Genomic DNA, 19424 nt, shown 5'->3' with positions numbered 1-19424 from the left:
AGGCTTCTTTTTTTTTTAAATAATTAAAGATCATTTGTACAAGCTCCAAATAAGTCAAGATTCAACCTAATTGTTAAAATAATAATAATAATAATAATTAATAAAGACTAATTTACCAACTTAAAAGGGAAATGCAAACACTCTTACACCAAACACCACCTTGAAGAGGGCAACATTAGAACACTCCTGTCTCAACTAAACTAAATACAACTTGATAATACTTGCTCAAGTCAAGAACGAACACAAAGTTCATGCATGCATTCACCTTTTGCGATAGTATGCATATCGATGTCGATCTTCCTGCGCGGCCAACTTCCATGGATCACCTCTTCCTCCTGTGTTGTGTTGCTTATGATCAATCAACTTTCGAGTAGACGAGAGATCAACTGTGCAACCTGATCGCATTGACTCGCCAGCTTGTAGCAGTGTTTAAGATTACTGGCATGTATGCAAATCCTCATCGCTCGTTACTGAAGGGAGAAGAGTTAGATCCTGGAGAAACTCTAGATCTCATGACGAATGGGTGCTGCAACAGTTCTGAAGCAGTGGGTCGATCCTCGGGGTTCACTTTCACGCACAGGCTGATGAAATCACGGGCATTTTTAGACAAGGAGATCGGAATTGTAGGTGGTTCGCCACGGCCGATCCTAAATAAAGCTTGTGCCTGCAATTATAACCAGATTTTTAGTTGAATTTGAAGACGAGTTCGTAATCAAGAATACAGCATCTATGAACTGAACCAAACATAAGAATTCATTCTGGTCTTTCAAGTTCTTTTTCGAAACCAAACACACAGAAATGTTTATTGCTTGAGAATTTATGAGGAATAGAGTAGCTATTCCTATAAATCACATGCCCCATTAGAGAAAATAGGCTATTGGATAGCTAGAAGAAGGTGAAGAAAAATGTCTCCAAACTATTAGCAAAGTGGTTTGAACTAAAGCATTTTAAAAGGATAATAGTGTGTACATAATCGTGACACAAATTACTTACCCATTCGAGGTTAGGATACGGTATCTGATGAGTAAGCATCTCCAAAACAGTGCATCCGAGGCTCCATATATCGGCAGCAGGTCCATATGACCTTCTGGGATTAACAACCTGGAAAGTTGAAGATAAGAAGATATCAAGCCCAATATCATATTTGCGAGGTTTTGCAGAAAAATGGAATTTCAGCTTGCAGGCAAGTTAAGATTTTGGCAGGTTAAAGTCCGAATTTCACAATAAATATTACAGTTTTTTGGGTGTTTTAGTAAGGAAAGCCAAGCCAGCTTAGAAGTGAACACATAAATGTTAGAATGTGGCATTTTCTTCCAAGTAGTGCACTACAAAAATATCAAATCAATTGACTCTTTGTCAATTACTATGGCTCAGGACTGCAACCCTACTACACAAGCCCGACCAGGACCAAAATGCAGTGGTTGAGATAGATCCTGTGTGATGATCCTGTTTAGTTCTGTTCAATATACTGCCTTGAATAGTTGAGCAACTTCAAAGAGTAATTTTCGAAGCACTGGAACTTGCTTACAAGGAGCATAGGAATGACTAACTTTCGACATCTCAAGGCAATCTTAAGTCCATTTAACTCTATCAAATGGAAAGAAGTCAAAGGGAGAGAAAGAAAAAAATCACACGAATATCAAGAGAGAACGAGCAATCTTAGTTAACATCTCAGATGAGAGCTACTCTTTCCCCTAGGTCCGAGCCTAAATCTATCATTATTTTCAAACTGTTTTTATCCTGACTATTTGAGCTCGGCTATATGACTCTTATCCCTCCATTGAGAATATCATCAGTAGTAATGTTGAAATCAATTAAATAAAATTTTTATAATAATTTATCCACCGACTAGTATTTTTTAAACCTTCCTCACCGACTAGTATTTTTTAAACCTTCCACTACTTGGTACCCTTCCCGCTGTAATCGCTAGCTATATAATCTATTGTCATCTTCAAATGCATCCATACCGTGTTAAGCTGTTCTTTTTCCCCTCATTTTATCATAAAGCTGTATCTAATTGCTTCGCTATAGTAGTTTCTTATTTTATCAGTGGTTACTTTCTAACATTACAGTAGCCTCGACCATTAAACAAAACTAAAATCTTCTCTCTATTCCAGTCATTCATTCTTTATTTGGATTACTGATATGAACTTCCTGTTAAACAACCATACGAATCCATACCCTTTACTACGGTGTTTGTTATGCATGCTGCTACAAACACTTCCACTGCCTAATATGATTAGTAGCATCAAAAGAAATTAAAAAAAAACAATCTTCTCAACTTTTTTCTCGTGAAAAGTCAATCTGTATACTCTCATAAAAATGTAGATGCAACTAACCTCAGGAGCCATCCAATATATACTGCCTTTGCAAGATTTCAGCATATTGATTTTGGTCATCTGTAAATGTTCACAAAGCAGTATTAGGTATAAAAATAATGGCATTACCCAAATGGAACATGTATTGAAAAAATAAAATGCGCAGGTTGCTATAGGAAGTAGACGGACCTCCTTTGCCAATCCAAAATCAGCGAGTTTCACAGAGCCATTTGCATGAACCAATATGTTTGCGCATTTAATATCTCTGGAAAAGAGTCAGTTTTAATATAACCTTTTACCAACCAATAAAACATAATAACACTTGGAAGAGTAAAGAAAATGTCACTAAATCATATTTGGATCCTTATTAACATTTACATTATAGCAATATCTCAGATTATATAGCCAACCTCAAATAGTTGGAACACAGTCGCAAACATGGTTTGATGTTGGTCCTTAATTTCAAGCTATTTCTGGAGGATTGGGATATCCGCAGGTAAGAAGTTGAAATCATGGATGTCGGGGTGTAGCATTCCACCAAAAAGGGATTGGGAAAGGTGACATTTCCATGGATATGCATACGTCTAATATCAATTCTACACTATTTATGTTTTAACCACACACATCACTATTCCAGAATATAGCTTATTTAAACTTGGGACATTGCACAAGAAACACTATCCTGGAATAGAGATTTCGTAACTTCAGAATTATATGTCACGGGAACTGAAAAACAAACAAAGACAAGTTGCATCACCTGTGCACGACATTCCGATCATGAAGGTACTTTAAGCCATTTAGAATCTGTCTGGTATATGCTGAAACTTGGGAATCTTGCAGGGAATACTTTTGATATAAGGATGCAAGAGAGCCTTGTGTCACGAGTTCCAGGAAGATAAATAATTTTGTGTCTTCCTATAAAAAACATGTATTAAATAATTATAGAATGCACAAAATTAGTTTCAAATTCAACCAAAGGCATCGAGATAGAATGTGAAAGATCCCATTACTAGATAAACTTGTTCTTATAGCAACATTATACTTCTCATAATTAAGGCAAATTAAAAGGAATGAGATTCGTGATAAAAAAAGGTTTTCAGCAAAGAAACTTTTTTGTTGATGAATCTGTTCATTGACTAGTCTATTAATGCAAAGTATCAATCAGAAGAGAAGATCATGAGAATTGAGAAAGTAAAAGAGCAGGATTGGAGAACCAGTATACCGTGTCTGTGCCATAATACTGAACTATATTTTCATGTTCGAACTGGCTCAAAAGTGCAATTTCCTGGAAGGTAAATCAAAATCATAACACAGAAAAGAACTGTTAGCTAAACTTTCACTTACATTCAACACCACTAAGAACAGATAAAAGTAGAAGAGAAAACAAATCTCAATTCCGACTAACATCCACTCACCTGCTCAAGTTGAAAAATACATTGCTGGGCATTGGTTCCTTGGTCAAGCAAAGACACTTCTTTAACAGCGAAAAAAAAGCCCTCCCTGTATGTGGAAAAAGTAAAAAATGCATGGCTTAGTTGAAGAAAAATCGAGCAGTGATGCAAAACTATCAATGTTAAAAAAGGAAGGACAAAAAAGAACAATTCCGAATGCAGCAAGATCCACCAAATAGCATCATTATGGCATTTACCAACAACAGTAACAATACCCACTAAATAAATTTCATTTGACAACAAATATATCACATCTAATAAATTGCAAGCCCACAAAGAGACTAAGACGGATTAACCACACAGAATCCTTGACTTGGATGGAGAGAGGAAACCAAGCAGATGAAAAACAAATTGATCTCGAGGTGTAGAAAATAAGGCCATCTAACTAGTTGAATAGTGAAAATATTTTTCAGGTGCAAGTTGAGATAAAGGTTATACCTACACCCTCCTCTTACTCATAAAAATTGGCATCTGAAAACCAAATATACTTGCACATACTCAAGTTTCTAACTTGGTTAATGTTGAAAGAACAGTCAAATATTAGTAAGTCTCAGCTACCAAAATTTCACAACTACAAAAAGAAACAAAAATAGAAATGAACTAACATGTATTTTTTACCTAAGTAGTAGTTTCCCATAAAATTAAAGCAGTTTCCCATTGTGTTGGACTCTTTGTCTATAGATAAGTAGCACAATTACTACTTCAGAATAGCACCTCAGCATAGCACTTACGAAAGACTCAACTTGTCATTTGGTTTGCAGTTTTTCAATTTTTTAAACTAGCCTCCAATTCTGCCAGTAACTTTCTTATCATGAGTGAATGTAAGAAAATTGAACAAGGGAACCCTTCTATCTCATGGATATATAAAAGGAAGTGGCATCCAAAAGTAAAGTCGTTTTCCAAAAAAATCCTAACCCTACTTAACAATCATAAACATGAGTAAAAGAACACAAGCACGTGGCTAATTAAGCAAAGGGTTAATACACATGATTCAAACAAGATGGTACTCATGATAATTCAAATTAAACAACTAAGACATGCTGAGGAGGCATGAAAATAGTCATAACCACTTAGACATGACAATAGTCATAGATATATTGGTGAGCAAACTATTGGGTTAAATTCTAAGTTGATCAATATGTAAGATAGAGCCCAACTTACAAAAAGGAAGAACTGTGTGGATATTTCTAACAAAAATCAAGAATGGAAAGAATTCTGTTAAAACAATCATAATCAAATGCAATAGATAAAAAGGCTTTCTTCACAAAAATCAACTTACTTAATGAACATATATCCAACTGGAAGTCATCATAATCATGCAGTAGAAGAATTAAAGCATCAAGGATCTAAGCTATAGATAAGCTAACAAGGAGTTGCAGAGGTGCTGATTGATCATCAATACTTACTCGCTCATCCCTTCATACACCATGCCGTAGGAACCATTTCCCAGGAGAACACCACGCGTCCAGGACTTTATCTTTCTTCTTAACCTCCCATTTGGCGATATGGTAAGCATTGTCTCAGTAGATGTACTGCATGAGTCATCATCATTGATTGTTGAGTAAGAAGAAGTCCCAGTGAAATCTTCAGATGTATCTCCGAACCACATCTCCCGCAACTCCTCCTCACTGATTTCATCTGCCACATGAATCCCTTCATTTTCATTATTCTCCAAATCCTCTGGCTTCCACCTGCCTGCATCAAGATCATTTTCCTCTTGTGCAAACGACCTAACAATGTCCCAAGTCGAGCTTTCATGATCAATAACTGGGCGGCTCATTGATGGTGGTGGTTTAAGAATTGATGGTGGATTGTTGTCCAGCCTTGGCCTTGGAGAAGAAAGAGCCGGAGGCCTAACTCCTCTGATTCCTCTATCTCCACTAGTAACAGGTGTCATAGGAGACTTTGCAGGTTCAGGGTCAGAAACTGTAGCTCCAGCTGTTTGAAAGAGCCTTGGCCTTGGAGAAGAAAGAGCCGGAGGCCTAACTCCTCTGATTCCTCTATCTCCACTAGTAACAGGTGTCATAGGAGACTTTGCAGGTTCGGGGTCAGAAACTGTAGCTCCAGCTGTTTGAAAATAAGGAAGCCGTACATCTTTCTCTGCAGGATCCATCTGGTGAACTAGTTCTTCTCCAGGTGCTGAAATGGGCTCAGAAGGAAAGATGGGATCTCTATGGGCTGAACTGTCTATCTGGAGAAGCCTTGAACTCGGACGGATGTCGGAGGACGAACTCACCTCGTGCCTCTCCCAGTCAGCAATAGAAACGCCAGAATCATCTGGCCGAAGCTGTACATCTTCATCTGCGGGATCCGTCTGGTGAATTTGTTCTTCTCCAGATGCTGAAATAGGCTCAGAAGGAACTGAGTCAGATGCCAAGGTGAGGTCTTCAGACGGAAAGGTGAGATCTGTATGGGCTGGACTGTCCATCTGGAGAAGCCTTGACCTCGGAAGGATGTCGGAGGACGACCTCACCTTGTGCCTCTCCCAGTCGGCAATTGAGATGCCAAAACCATCTGGTCCGTCGAGGCCAAGGCTGCGGCATAACATATGGACCTCGCCCTCGATGCTGCCGCCGATCCGGAAGCTGGTCTGGTGGGCGTACGCCGACGGCAAGATATCCAAAGATCGTGTGCCGCGGAGATTGTGCGTCTCTTCCGACGGGGCGGAGGCAAAAGAAGACCACGACACCTCCGCCGCCTCATGCTCCATTTTCTTGACCGCGTTTCGCCGCTCCAGCCGCGGCCTTCGCTGCTGCTGCTGCTTGGAATCCATCTTGCCCCGCTCCGAGCGGGAGTCTTTCCTATTGTTGAAGAAAAACATAGATCGATCGCAGCACCAACCCCATCAAACGGAAATCGAACAAAAGGAATCGCCCAAAGACGCGAGCTTTAGGAGCTCTCGCTGCAAGGGTACTGCAAACAAACAAGCAGAATCAAGAGGAAAAAAAAAAGCCGATCAAAAACAGACGGACTCCAACGACAGAAACAAATGAGGATTCCGCAACTGGCTTGCTTTGTGAATGAGGACTAGAAACAAGAACGCGAGAGGGAGGAAAGCGCAAGGAAAAAAACAAAACAAAACGCGGCACGCAAGACTCGATCTTGGCGGTCGGATCCATCAGCTCCTCGCTCAATCGCCATTCCTCGATTGGATCTCCTACTTCTGTGCCGTCACGGAAGCAGCCATTGGACTTGACGGACGCCAAATGGTCCTCCCACCTCCGCCTCCGTTCCCTGTGCGGTAAAAAGGAAAAGTAAAAAATCGCAGGCCGAGCTTTTGCTTTTGGAAGCCCCCTTAAAGTTGTCGCCCACCAAAATATCTGCGCGTGTTTCACTGTAGATCCAGAGATAAAGCTCCATGATTTCCACATTGGCAATTGGCGACTGGGCGAGAGGCAAAACATTTGTCAACTGGCAAATTCGAAGAAAACATGAACAATTAAGCGCTAGATCTGGATCGGACGTATGAATGCGAAAGTTTACAGATCAAAATTGAGTCAGAGACGAAATTGATGAACACCAAAGAGAAATTGAATCGATTCTACTACTCTTTATAAGATAAGATTTAAAATCCTCATATACAACAAACTATATATATTAGATAAGAAGTTTTTGGTCAAACACAAACATTTTCCACCTTCCTAAATATTTGAAACTCCAAATGGAAGATTGAATTTTGGAGCCGTCAGATTTCACAGTTGACTTTGACAAAAAGCTCCATGTTCTTGGAGTTGGAGCATCTACGACATTTTGCAATTTTAAACTTTCATCATATTTTTTCCCCATTATTTTCTCATCCGCGTTGAGAGATTAAAAGTAATTATGTGGCTTTATTATTAAACAAAGTGTAATTACCATGGTCAAACGGACCAACCTGTAACGAGATGGATTAATCTATTAAAAATTCATCATATAATGAGACAGGACAGATCAATTTACCAACTTAATGAGTTAAAAAATCTTCAATTCAATCCAATTCAAGATGAATTATAGATTAGAAGGATCAACCCACGGATCTGTTAAAAAATAAAAATAAATATTAAAAATTTTAAATTTAAATTATAATTTAAATTTATCCAAATTGAAAATATTAAACTTGAATTATAATTTAGACAGATTAATCTCAATAATTCATTGAATTTTCTATTTTAATTTTAAAATTTAAAATAAATAAATAAACTTTCCCTGTAAAATATTCATTTGGTCAAAGACTTCCAAATATCATAAACTAAATCCTGACGAATAATCAATCCGCAATGAATAAGAAAGGTATAGTAATGCTATGAATGATCCAGTATCAAATATTGATGATACTATTAGCAAAAGAACATTCTCGCGAATCAACCAAGTCTATCGCTGATCAATCCATGTAATCATGAACGTAGGTGAGTTAATTTATCTGAACTCATCTTAAAATAAATTAATAAAATTTTAATTTAATCTGTCTAAATTACTTGATGAGATAGACTAATCCGACTGATAAATCTAAATTAACGATTATAATTTTTATACGCCCCCTTAAGCTGCTTTGGTTTATTGAGTGCGTAAGAAACGAAGAAATTTAATTTTCGGGAATTACTTTTTAATGTGAAATTAAATAAACAGCACGGCGAACGGTCAACGCTCGATCGAGCGTGCTCCGACGCGGAATCCGCATCCTCTCCTGTACGGCACGCAGCGTCCGTAAGCGAAACTCGCTCCGCACCGTCGGTTGATTCCTCCAGATTCGCGCTCGCGGCCGCATACATCGTCCGGAAAATGTTTTGATTCGACGTGTGAAACTCGTTTTAACTGGGATCGCTCGTGGGACCCACGCGATCAAAACCAATGACGGGATAGGTCGAATTGTGGGTCTGGTAATAGGTCGATGGTGCCGGGCCCGGCTTCGTTTCTTCGGTGGTGAGTTATTGTAGTGCGCCCCGTCGCCGCTCCTTTGTAAACCAAACGCTGCAGCGGATCCCGAAACCGCTCCCGTTCATCCGCTACAACCGCCGCCTCGTCGCCTCGGATGCGACCGCGCCTCCATGGCCCTCCCGCATTCCTCCTCCTCCTCCTCCGTCGCCGTCCGCCACGACCACCCGCACCGGGCCGCCTCCCTCTGGGCATCTCTCTCCGTCGGCGACCACGGACGTCCCATCCGCCGCCGCCGCCGCCACCTCCCGCAGTCGGAGCCCTCCTCCCCGTCATGCCTCTCCCTCCGCGACGCCCGCCTCCAGGGCGACGTCAGCCTCAACGACATCGTCGGCAACGGCGTCTGCGGCGTCCTGCATAAGTGGGTCAACTATGGCCGCGGTTGGTGCCCGCGGTGGTTCGTCCTACAGGATGGCGTCCTGTCCTACTACAAGATTCGCGATCAGGGCCGCATCGAGCTTGCTCCCAATGCCGAGGTGGCCCGCAAGATCATTGGCGAGGAGTCGTTTCGTCGCATCTCACGCCGTAAGAATGGCAGTCCTCGTCTCCCCAGCAACCCCGTTGGTGAAGTCCATCTCAAGGTAAGAACCACCCACCCTTTCTCCTCTCGTTACCGCCCAAGTCGCATCATTGCGCCATTTCATGCTTCCTTTTCCTGTTGTTGCTTTAGGTTTCCTCGATTTGGGAGAGTAGATCGGACGAGAAGAGATTCTCGATATTCACGGGGACGAAAAGACTACATGTGAGGGCGGATACGAGAGAAGAACGCGTGGCTTGGATGGAGGTGCTGCGGGCAGTGAAGAGCATGTTTCCCAGGGTAATGAATAGGGAGCCTATGGCGCCGAGTGATTTGGTGGTCGTCTCCACTGAGAAGCTGAGGCAGTTGCTTCAAGAAGAAGGATTGAGAGAATCGGCTATACAGGAAAGCGAGCATATTATGCAGAGAGAGTTTGCATCCCTACAGAATCAGCTTATGTTATTTAAGCAGAAGCAAACTCTTCTCCTTGATACCATTCGCCAATTAGAGGTAAAAGATTGTCCCCTTTTAATCTGTACATTGCATTTTTTTTAAAATTTTTTTGTAGACATTGTTCACTTATAAAAACTTTTGCATTGAATGATATTCTCTTGATTGATGAATTCTTATGGTTTCTGTATTCTATATACACCTTGACGAATGGGAAAATATTTCTCTTAATGCATTTAATAGGCATAGATTTTCCTTGTTGCGTGAGAAATATTTCTTGTGGCATTTTTTATGCTAATTAATAATGTGCAAGAGTAGAGAGAATACTATTGAATATTGCTCATCCTTTTATTTTATTGGTCTGCTAAGTCATGAATAATATTGCTATTACTTCATCTTCAACCATTCTTAGCTAAACAAATTTCTTCTTTGATAAAAATTTCCAATTTTCACCAGAATTTCCATAGTTGCCTGATTGCAGAAGGAGCTCAGTGCAAGCAATCAGAGGTCATATAATTGGAGTTATAAACTGATAAAAAAACAATTTTCTTTAGAAATGCTTGAATCTGACAAGAAATGTAGATCTATAAACTCAAAATATCCAAATCATTCAGCTAGGAAACATATGTTCAGTGCACTATAATAAGGTTGTCTTCAGATTGTCATCATGAATTATTTTGGTGGATTTTCAAATCACTTATTGCATTGAATTAAGAATTATAAGGTTGTTGGGTTTAGATAAAAATCCTACCTTGCGATTGTTTTACATCCTTTTCTATCTCTCCATTAAACCATGCAAGGACATATCTCCCGTATAATTGAGGTTACAATCATGCCCCCGGGGCATAGTTGAGTTGGTTACGACGAAGCAGACTTGCAGAAGAGGGCAAGGGTTCGAATATCGGCGAAGTCGAGCAATACCCTCCTCCGTCTCGACCAACTATAGTTTCTCGATTTACTTCCTCACAGATAATCGTGGGGCCGACCGTGTAGGGCCGCTGGGGTGGCGGATTCCACCTTATTGCAGAAGAGGTTACAATCATCATCATAAAGCTATGTTTGTCCCAATTGATGTTGGCTACATGATTGTTATCCTTCTAGTGTGCTCTATACAGCGAGAGATTAAGTTAATTGAACTATTTTTTATTACAGCAACTAATGCTTTCTTTTGTCTCCTACTACTCTTTACACCTTCTACTTTACTAAATGCAACTCTTCTAACAAAAAAAATCTAAATTGCCGTCTATGAAGATGTCCATGCCATTGTAACATATCTTTTGTAACCTTAACATCTAAAGCTACACCTAATTATTGCCCATGTTAGTATATTTTTTATTTTATCAATTTTAGTAATTCTACACATTCATTTTAACATTCTCATGACCATCGCATCAACTTTATATGCATATCATCTTCTTGATATACAAACACTCTGATCTATAAAGCATGATAAGTTGTACCATAATCATATAAAATTTCTTTTGAGTCCAAGGGGCCTACGACAATCACACATGATTGAATAAAAGTCCTCTCAATTTCAACCACACATTTTTACTTATTAATGATTTCCTAATCAATATTCCTCTATGATAGATCCAAGATTAAATGTGAGTCTATTTACTTGGACGGAGGGAAGCTGTTTATGTGAAAAGTTGGTGGTGCATACACCTTTTTTGTTGTTTGCATCTTTCAAATGTGCAAAGAAAGGAACAGACTTGACACTCAATGGAAGAAATTTTCTCAAATCATGTCCACCCAAAATAGAGAGGAAGGGACAGAGTGAGTTTGACTTTGAAATGTTAAGATCACCCTATCTAGTGTTTGTATTATCAAATCAAGCTTTACATGAGCTTGAGATCCTCTTTGACCATTCCTTTGCCACTAGCACCAGCTAGAATAAGCCTTCTAGGTTGCCTAGGAGAAGGTCAATGCAAGGTAGAGTAAGCTGAGGAGGCCAAGTTCAGCGAAAACAAGCTTGAGGGGGTATATTTTTAATAGAATGATATTGAGCATCTGTCCTTCAAACTCCTACACAGGAATGCTCAAGGAGGTGTGCTCAAGCTCAAGGATGCTAACAGGTGAGCAGGACGGCAAGGAGGGTGAGGGCTAATTTGTACATTTCCTCCCCATCCATGACCCTTCCCTCTTCCTCTAGCAATTACCTAGGTAAACAAGTTTCTTACCACCTCTCTCTCCCTTTTTCCTTTTCTCCTTTCTCTCCCTCTAGCTTCCTTTTTCCTAAGTAAACATAATATATAACTCCAGCTTCCTTCCTCTCTCTCCCCTTTCCTTTCTTGCCTTCCTCTTCCTCTTAAAAACTTATCTTAAAAACTTTAGTTTCTAAATTTTTCTTCACAATTTAAGCTTTGTATTAATCCAATTATGCTCTTATCAATTAATACTATAACATTCACAAGTTGCTCGTACCCAAAAAAGCTTATGTTCCATATGATTTGTCACCTCATCTAATACTATATAGATAGCAAAGGACTTAGTGGAAGGAAAAGGTAGGGGAAAAACTCCTAGGAAAATAATTGTAAAATATTTTCTATCCGACCGCTACTTTGAAAAGAAGGAAAGGTGGAAGATAACATAAAATTTAACATGGTTTAATAAAAACATAGAAAAAATAGATTAAAAATAAAAAGTAATTTTAATTTTCTTTGAGTTCAGATTTCAGCTCCATTTATTTGCGAAAGTGAGTTGTTCGTCCAAATCAAATGGAAACAATATAGATAAATTAGGATAAATATTTTATCTTTTCCTTTCTCTCTCATTTTTGCCAAAAGGAAACAGAGGAAAAGTGCCACTAGAGATTTCTTTTTGTCATCTTATGTCCTTCCCAATTTCCTTCCCTCATAGGAAACACACTATTAAAGTCGACCCTTGATGTAAACCTACATTGTCAATTTGCATATTTAGTAGCTCTAACACTAGTACAACATTATCTTTTGTTTCTTTTATTACATCAATATAAGTACTCAGTTTCCTTTCTACTCCCAAATCCACCACATAACTTGTCTAGGGATTCTCTCATGAATTTTTTCCAAACAATTAAAAAAATATACAAATCATTGTTCTTTTTTTGTTCCATTAATCCTCTTATTAAATGGACAACATCCATATGTTGATTTCCAGATATGAAACGAATTTGATTTCCAAAAATGGTTGTTTCATGTATTCTCCTAAAAGACATAGAACAATCTAATGAATAATAGAGCTAGAGGTGAGCAAAAATTCGGTTAAACCGAATAAACCGATCAAATCGAACCGAATTAAAAATTCGGTTCGGTTATTTCGGAAGTTCGGTTATTTTTTTTAAAAAAAATCGGTTAATTCGGTTTTAAAATTTCTTATTCGGTTAAACCGAATTAACCGAATTAATTAAATTAGAAAAAATAATTTATAAATTTTAAATAAATAAATTTATAAATCCCTAATTCATTAGTAAAATTTTTATAATATTTAAAAAAATTCGGTTAATTCGGTCGAAAACCGAATTAACCGATAAAATATCGGTTCGGTTTGTTCGGTTTTTATTATAAAATTCGATCGGTTCGGTTGGTTTGAAAAAAAATCGGTTTATTCGGTTTTCGGTTAATTCGGTTCGGTTCGGTTTTAACCGAATACTCACCCTTTATAGAGCACATTGATGGTGATCAACAACAAAAATGTGGGTTCATATTTCAACTTGATCAAAATCAAAATAGAATGAACATGCTACTAAACATTACCTCTATGGAACTAGTATGATTTGTTTCTTAAGGCTCTGTTCTCATCGATATGCTTCTTTTTTATCACATGTTTAATCAAATATTTTACATTTGGTTTATTATGCAGACAGAAAAGGTTGATTTGGAGAATACCTTTATTGATGAGAGCAATAAAGAGTCCATAGAGTATTCATCCTCTTCTATTCCAATGCATGAGCGATTTAATGGTATGCCACATTGGAAAAAAAAATTTACTAAGAAAGTCAGATGAATTCTGTTTATCCCTTGATTATCTACACAGTTATTTGTTCTAAACATTTTCAATTGGTGTTTATAACTGTAAAGTTTCTTTAGGTACAGGTTTATAATTGTGGAGTTTCTTTAGTATCTTACAAAATCTGTACCCCCTTCTTTATTTTTAATCGTTCTGTTAATTCTGGTAAGTTATAACTGTTTTTTTCTTTTTTGGGTGAGGTGGGGTGCACCCTTCTATGCGATACAACATAAAAGGTAAGGTAATACATGAAAAATGCTACTGCAATTGGTAAAAGCATTAAGATATGCTTTGGAAGTCTGATTTAATATTGGAAATGTTAATATGTATTATTTTATATCTACTCATTATTACATTTTTGATTTGACTAATATCTGCTAATCTGGTGTTTGACTGGTTGATGCTAGCGTAATTCCCAATGTTCATTCGTTTGAGCTATTTAACTGGCTGGTTGATTCATTCGTTAGGACATGTTGCTTGTAATACTTTGTTATGTTTTTTGATGCAATAAAAGAATATACTTATGAAGGTAAACTAGAACATATTGTTTTGTGTACAAATCGTATGGAATTAAAAAGCACACATCCATCTATAGGCAATAGTTAGTTATCAGCTTACAACTTTGTCAACATTTTAATTGTTAATGCTTGAATCTTTCAGCTGGTTAAGCAATGTTTCTCAGTTTTTTTTAATTTATGTTTTGTTTCAAGGATATTTTTCACCAGAGGGAACTGCTAGTGAATCTGATGACAATGAAAGGCATGATGCTCTTAAGGGGAACACAGATCAAGAAGATAATACATTTTTTGATACAAAAGATTTTCTCTCATCAAATTCTCTTGAAAGCTGTGGCTCTGACTTTCCAAGATCTCAAGAAGAGTCTGATGATGAAAACCAGCACAATCTTAGTTCTCTTGATAGTACTGACTCCTCTATGATGTCGCTGGGAACCAAGTGTGTCCATGTTAGGAGGCGCGAAAAGTTGCCTGATCCAGTGGAGAAGGAAAGAGGCGTGAGCCTCTGGTCAATAATCAAGGACAACATTGGAAAGGATCTCACAAAAGTTTGTCTTCCAGTTTATTTTAATGAGCCACTTTCATCTCTACAAAAGTGCTGTGAAGATATTGAATACTCCTATCTTGTTGACCGAGCATATGAATTTGGCAAGAAGGTAGACTGGTGTATCATAATGTTGAGCCATTTAAATATGTCTCTTGAGATAGATTGACTTCGAACTGGCTTTATCATAGTAATGAGCCAAATACTATATGCAAATTTTACTGAAAAACTGAATCTACAAATTCTGATATTTTCAATCTTTGGATGTTATCAGAATTTTTTACTTATACATCAGGGAGCACAAAATAAATTCTATTAGCTAATGTGCCTCAAGCAAGACCTAGTTTAATCTATTATTCTTAAAAATAAAAGCAACTCACTCAAGAGGGTTTGTTTCCATTCTGACTCCTTTTGATGTTGGTTGTGATTACATGGATCTTTTATGTCATTTATTCTCCTGTTATAGCTTCCATTCAAAAAAACATAGTCATAGGGATTATATGTTGTACACTCAGAGTTGCTTCTGCAGACAAGTTTTTGAGTGGTTCTTAGTGCTGATGAATTTGCAACATTGGATTATATCCAGTATATTTTACCCGCTCTAGTATATTTTCATGATCAACATTGTTTTATCCTATCAATTGCTGATAGAATTTCTTGCTGTTATCATCCTAATCTGTGAAGTGTAATTTGATATGGTTCTCATTTACATTTATAGATTGGTTTTAGGTTTGTGTAATGCAATTTGACATGTTAGGTTTACGAACCATTTATAGTAGAATGTTGAATACATTTCGGGTTATGAAATGGTTAAAGCAGCAACGTTCCATTATAAATCATTTTGGTAGAATATTGATTGGAAACAGAGCATTTTTGTCTGTAGAAATAAACATACATTTATTGCTTTTTTATCAAACCCTTAATGAAAGACCAAAATGCCATTCTGGAGGTAGCATGCTTGCCTTCTTAGTTTACATATCCATGACGCTTTCCTGCATTTTTAGTATACATTTCCATGAGTGTTTTATAAATATGCGTAATATTGTTATTCTAGGGAGATAGCCTTATGAGGATCCTCAACGTTGCTGCATTTGCTGTTTCTGGATACATGTCAACAGATGGAAGAAGCTGCAAACCTTTTAATCCACTTTTAGGGGAGACATACGAGGCTGAGTTTCCTGAAAAAGGCCTTCGTTTTTTCTCAGAAAAGGTGATATGTTGTTTCTTTCCAAATGTCATTTAAATTTTTTGCATAGGACTTATCTTTTGGCTCTTCTATATCTCCTGGGATCCATATCTATATCTATCTATTTTTAATTTCTCCAATCAGGAAGGGAATCTTTTAGAAATTTTTTTCTAGATATGTGTTTGTGATCTTCTTGTAGCTGGCTCACCAAACAATTTATCACATGTCTATTCTGTTGATTCAATCTGACCATACTAAACTTCACCTTGCATATTTGTTATCGGCTTCATCATTGCTTCTGTTTGGATATTCTACTGCACAACAAATGGATGTATAAAGTATCCTATTTAACAGAAGGATTTTCTCGATTATTGTTGACTACTCCTATATTCAGTGTTTCGTTACACATAACATCTAGTAGAAATTGCTTTTTCACAGCTACAGACTATAATAGGAGTAATTTTGTTTAACTGAATAAGAAATTTTAAAATCAAAACCGAACCGAATTAACCGATTTTTATAGAAAAAATAACCGAATTTCTAAAATAACCGAACTGAATTTTTTAATTCGGTCGATTTGGTCGGTTTATTCGGTTTAACCGAATTGTTGCTCACCCTTATTTGTCAATCAATTTGACAAATTTAATACATTAGAGATTAAGATCTTAGCAAATATATAATTAAAACCTTAGCAATCAATGAAAATACCTTTAAAAGATAAGGTGTGATAAAGAAGAATAGATGGAAAAGAAACGATCAGTGAAGACTAAGCAGATACATTTAACAGATTATATTGGGCCTTCCTATCTCAAACACAATTTTTTTTCTTTTCTTTTTCATCAAATAGCTAAAGTTTTCTCATTTTCTCGCAAACATTAATTATATTTTATTTAATTTTTGTTCCTAGTTTAACCTGTTTATCTGTGATAACAAACCCTATAAGCTACACAAATCTTTATCTGAGTGCAAGTTGAGCTGTTTTTCTCAACTATTTCTGAACTTGGTTTCACTCTATCCTTTAATTTATGCCAAGTATTGAATTAGTTCTCCCATTTATTACATATCCAGGTCAGTCATCACCCTACTATTCTTGCATGTCACTGTGAAGGTAATGGATGGACGTTCTGGGGCGATACCAATTTAAAAAGCAAGTTTTGGGGACGTTCCATTCAGCTTGATCCTGTCGGTCTTCTTAATATCGAGTTCGATGATGGCGAAATGTTTCAATGGAACAAGGTACCACTATTTCATACGAGACATTATACGAGGGAGCGAGTTGCTGTCTTCTTGTTCACATATCTATCATGCATTTCAGGTGACCACTTCAATCTACAATCTAATAATGGGAAAACTGTACTGCGATCATTACGGGACCATGCGAATCCAAGGAAACGGCGAATATTCATGTAAGCTGAAGTTCAAGGAGCAATCAATGATAGACCGGAATCCCCATCAGGTGTTTTATTTATTCATTTTTCTTACCAATTTCCTGACTTAATTCACAAAAAACAAGGAATTAATATTAACCTTTGCAGGTGCAAGGTGCAGTCCAGGATCGCAGCGGAAGAACTGTGGCAACTCTGATAGGAAAATGGGACGACAGCATGCATTGCATGATCGGAAATGGCTCCGGGAAGGCCAGAGGAACCGAAGCTCAGTTATTGTGGAAACATAATAAACCGCCCAAGTATCCTACTCGCTATAATCTAACGCGCTTCGCCATCACACTGAATGAACTGACGCCTGGATTGAAGGTGAGAAATGCTCTCGTCTCATATATCTAGTTTCTCTTTCAAACTTTCAGAGCATCCAACTTTCTTGCGTTCCTCATTTCGAACAGGAAAAGTTGCCGCCTACAGATTCAAGGCTCAGACCTGATCAGAGGTACTTGGAGAACGGAGAGTATGAAATGGCAAACGCAGAGAAGTTGAGGTTGGAAGAGAGACAAAGACAGGTATTTCTTCCGAAACTTGATAATTTGTCGTTTGTTTGTTTCTCTGCTGCCCCGCCCCTCTGAATCTTGCGGCATCGTATCGACCATCACACTGCCCAGGCGAGAATGATGCAAGAAACAGGCTGGAAACCGAGGTGGTTTGAGAAGGACAGAGGGAGCGGCGCATATCGCTACGTCGGCGGGTACTGGGAGAGCAGGGAACAAGGTAACTGGCAAGGGTGTCTCGATATCTTTGGCCACAATAACAGGAACAGCAACCGAATGGTTGACTAATTAGTATCAACCTGTGAAATCCTACGGTTCCTCTTTTTCTTTTTCTTTTTTTTGGTTTTATTGTTTTTTTATTTACATTTTTGTTTCTTTTTTTGTCATGTTACCGTGTCGATTCAGATGCTCGCAATTTCGAGCAATTAAATGCCTTGTAAATCTGATATTCTCTTTTTGGGATAATGGAAAATTTTTTCCATTTTGTTACACTTGGGCAATTGAATCAAGTTTAGTTGATTATTCAAGTTAGATTTGATTTTTTTTATGAGCTTATTTAATCTGATAAAAAAGTGATTTCGCTCATTCAAGTAGTCTAGTATTGTCGGCTCCATAGCAAGATACAAGTAGTAGATAAATTAGATACCGAATATGCTCTCAAATGGAAGGGCATTTCCTTAGTTATTAACCCTGCATATCGATCTATGACTAATTTGATAAAATTTTCATTTGAGAACCAATTTAGTTATACGCTAGGAGTAAATGCTATTGGCTTCTGGGACATAGCTGAGTTAGTTATGATGGAGTAAAGTTGTAGAAAAGGACAAGGATTCAAATCTTAGCGAAGTCGAATAATATCCTCCTCCATTGTGGTTAATTATAATTTCTCGATTTATATTTTCACAGATGATCGTGAGACCGCTGGGGTGGCAGATTTCATTTTTTTTTATAGAAGTAAAAGTAAATGCTATCAAATTTACTTCTTATTCATTTAGATGTTATTAAATTCTTAATTCAAATTTATTTAATTATTTAAAATTTTTATTCTTAATTCAAATTTATTTAATTATTTAAAATTTTTATATTTTAAACTTATTTGCTTTGGTTATGAATATTATTTATAAATATTAATGAATTAAAGACATATATATTTAAATTTATTCGGTTGTTCAAATTCATTCATTTAATTAATTTTATCTGTGTTAAATGAACAAAAATAAATTCTTATTAAATCAAACTTATTCACGAATATTAGATTCATTTATATCCCTAATTACACTTCAAATCAACCTACCTGACCAAATTAAGTTGAGTCAACGAAATTGAATATTCACTCAATGAAGTCAGTCAAACCTATCTTGTTCTAACTTGTTGACTCAATGATGTCGTTCAAACTTACCCAGATTGGACTAGTCAACTTGACTTCAACTCAATTGACTTCGTAGAGATGACCAGATCAATTGAATCAAAATATCACATTGATTAAATTGAATCAACGTATTCAACTTGATCAATCAGATTACATTGATCTTCGACCAATCATAGACTCCCTGTCCGAACAATTATTAATGTCATGGCAATTTTAACAAGTTTGGTCTTTGCTTTG

At 37.2% G+C, this 19424-nt stretch overlaps 2 protein-coding genes across 2 annotated transcripts; one reads left to right on the top strand and one right to left on the bottom strand.

Moving 5' to 3' along the window:
- Window positions 1-91: 91 nt before the first annotated feature.
- Window positions 92-6803, bottom strand: LOC141813663 (mitogen-activated protein kinase kinase kinase 1-like). The gene is made up of 8 exons (XM_074701632.1): window positions 5176-6803; window positions 3734-3818; window positions 3541-3603; window positions 3076-3233; window positions 2508-2583; window positions 2340-2399; window positions 994-1101; window positions 92-664 (listed from the first exon to the last, which is right to left on the bottom strand). The coding sequence occupies exons 1-8, from the start codon at window positions 6588-6590 to the stop codon at window positions 458-460; spliced, it is 2172 nt and encodes a 723-aa protein (XP_074557733.1). The 5' UTR covers window positions 6591-6803; the 3' UTR covers window positions 92-457.
- Window positions 6804-9385: 2582 nt separating this feature from the next.
- Window positions 9386-18147, top strand: LOC141813664 (oxysterol-binding protein-related protein 1C-like). Its single transcript, XM_074701633.1, has 9 exons — window positions 9386-9707; window positions 13488-13587; window positions 14345-14805; window positions 15748-15903; window positions 16948-17115; window positions 17195-17335; window positions 17415-17633; window positions 17726-17833; window positions 17933-18147. Exons 1-9 carry the CDS (start codon window positions 9459-9461, stop codon window positions 18104-18106), a joined length of 1776 nt encoding a protein of 591 aa, XP_074557734.1. The 5' UTR covers window positions 9386-9458; the 3' UTR covers window positions 18107-18147.
- The last annotated feature ends 1277 nt before the right edge of the window (window positions 18148-19424 follow it).

This window comes from Curcuma longa, chromosome 20, assembly GCF_044706935.1.
Source record: "Curcuma longa cultivar G26 ecotype Majalengka, Jawa Barat chromosome 20, ITB_CL_G26_1.1, whole genome shotgun sequence".
NCBI classification, from domain to species: Eukaryota; Viridiplantae; Streptophyta; class Magnoliopsida; order Zingiberales; family Zingiberaceae; genus Curcuma; species Curcuma longa.
The sequence above is the reverse complement of the archived record's forward strand: the minus strand, read 5'-3'. Positions and strand labels throughout refer to the sequence as shown.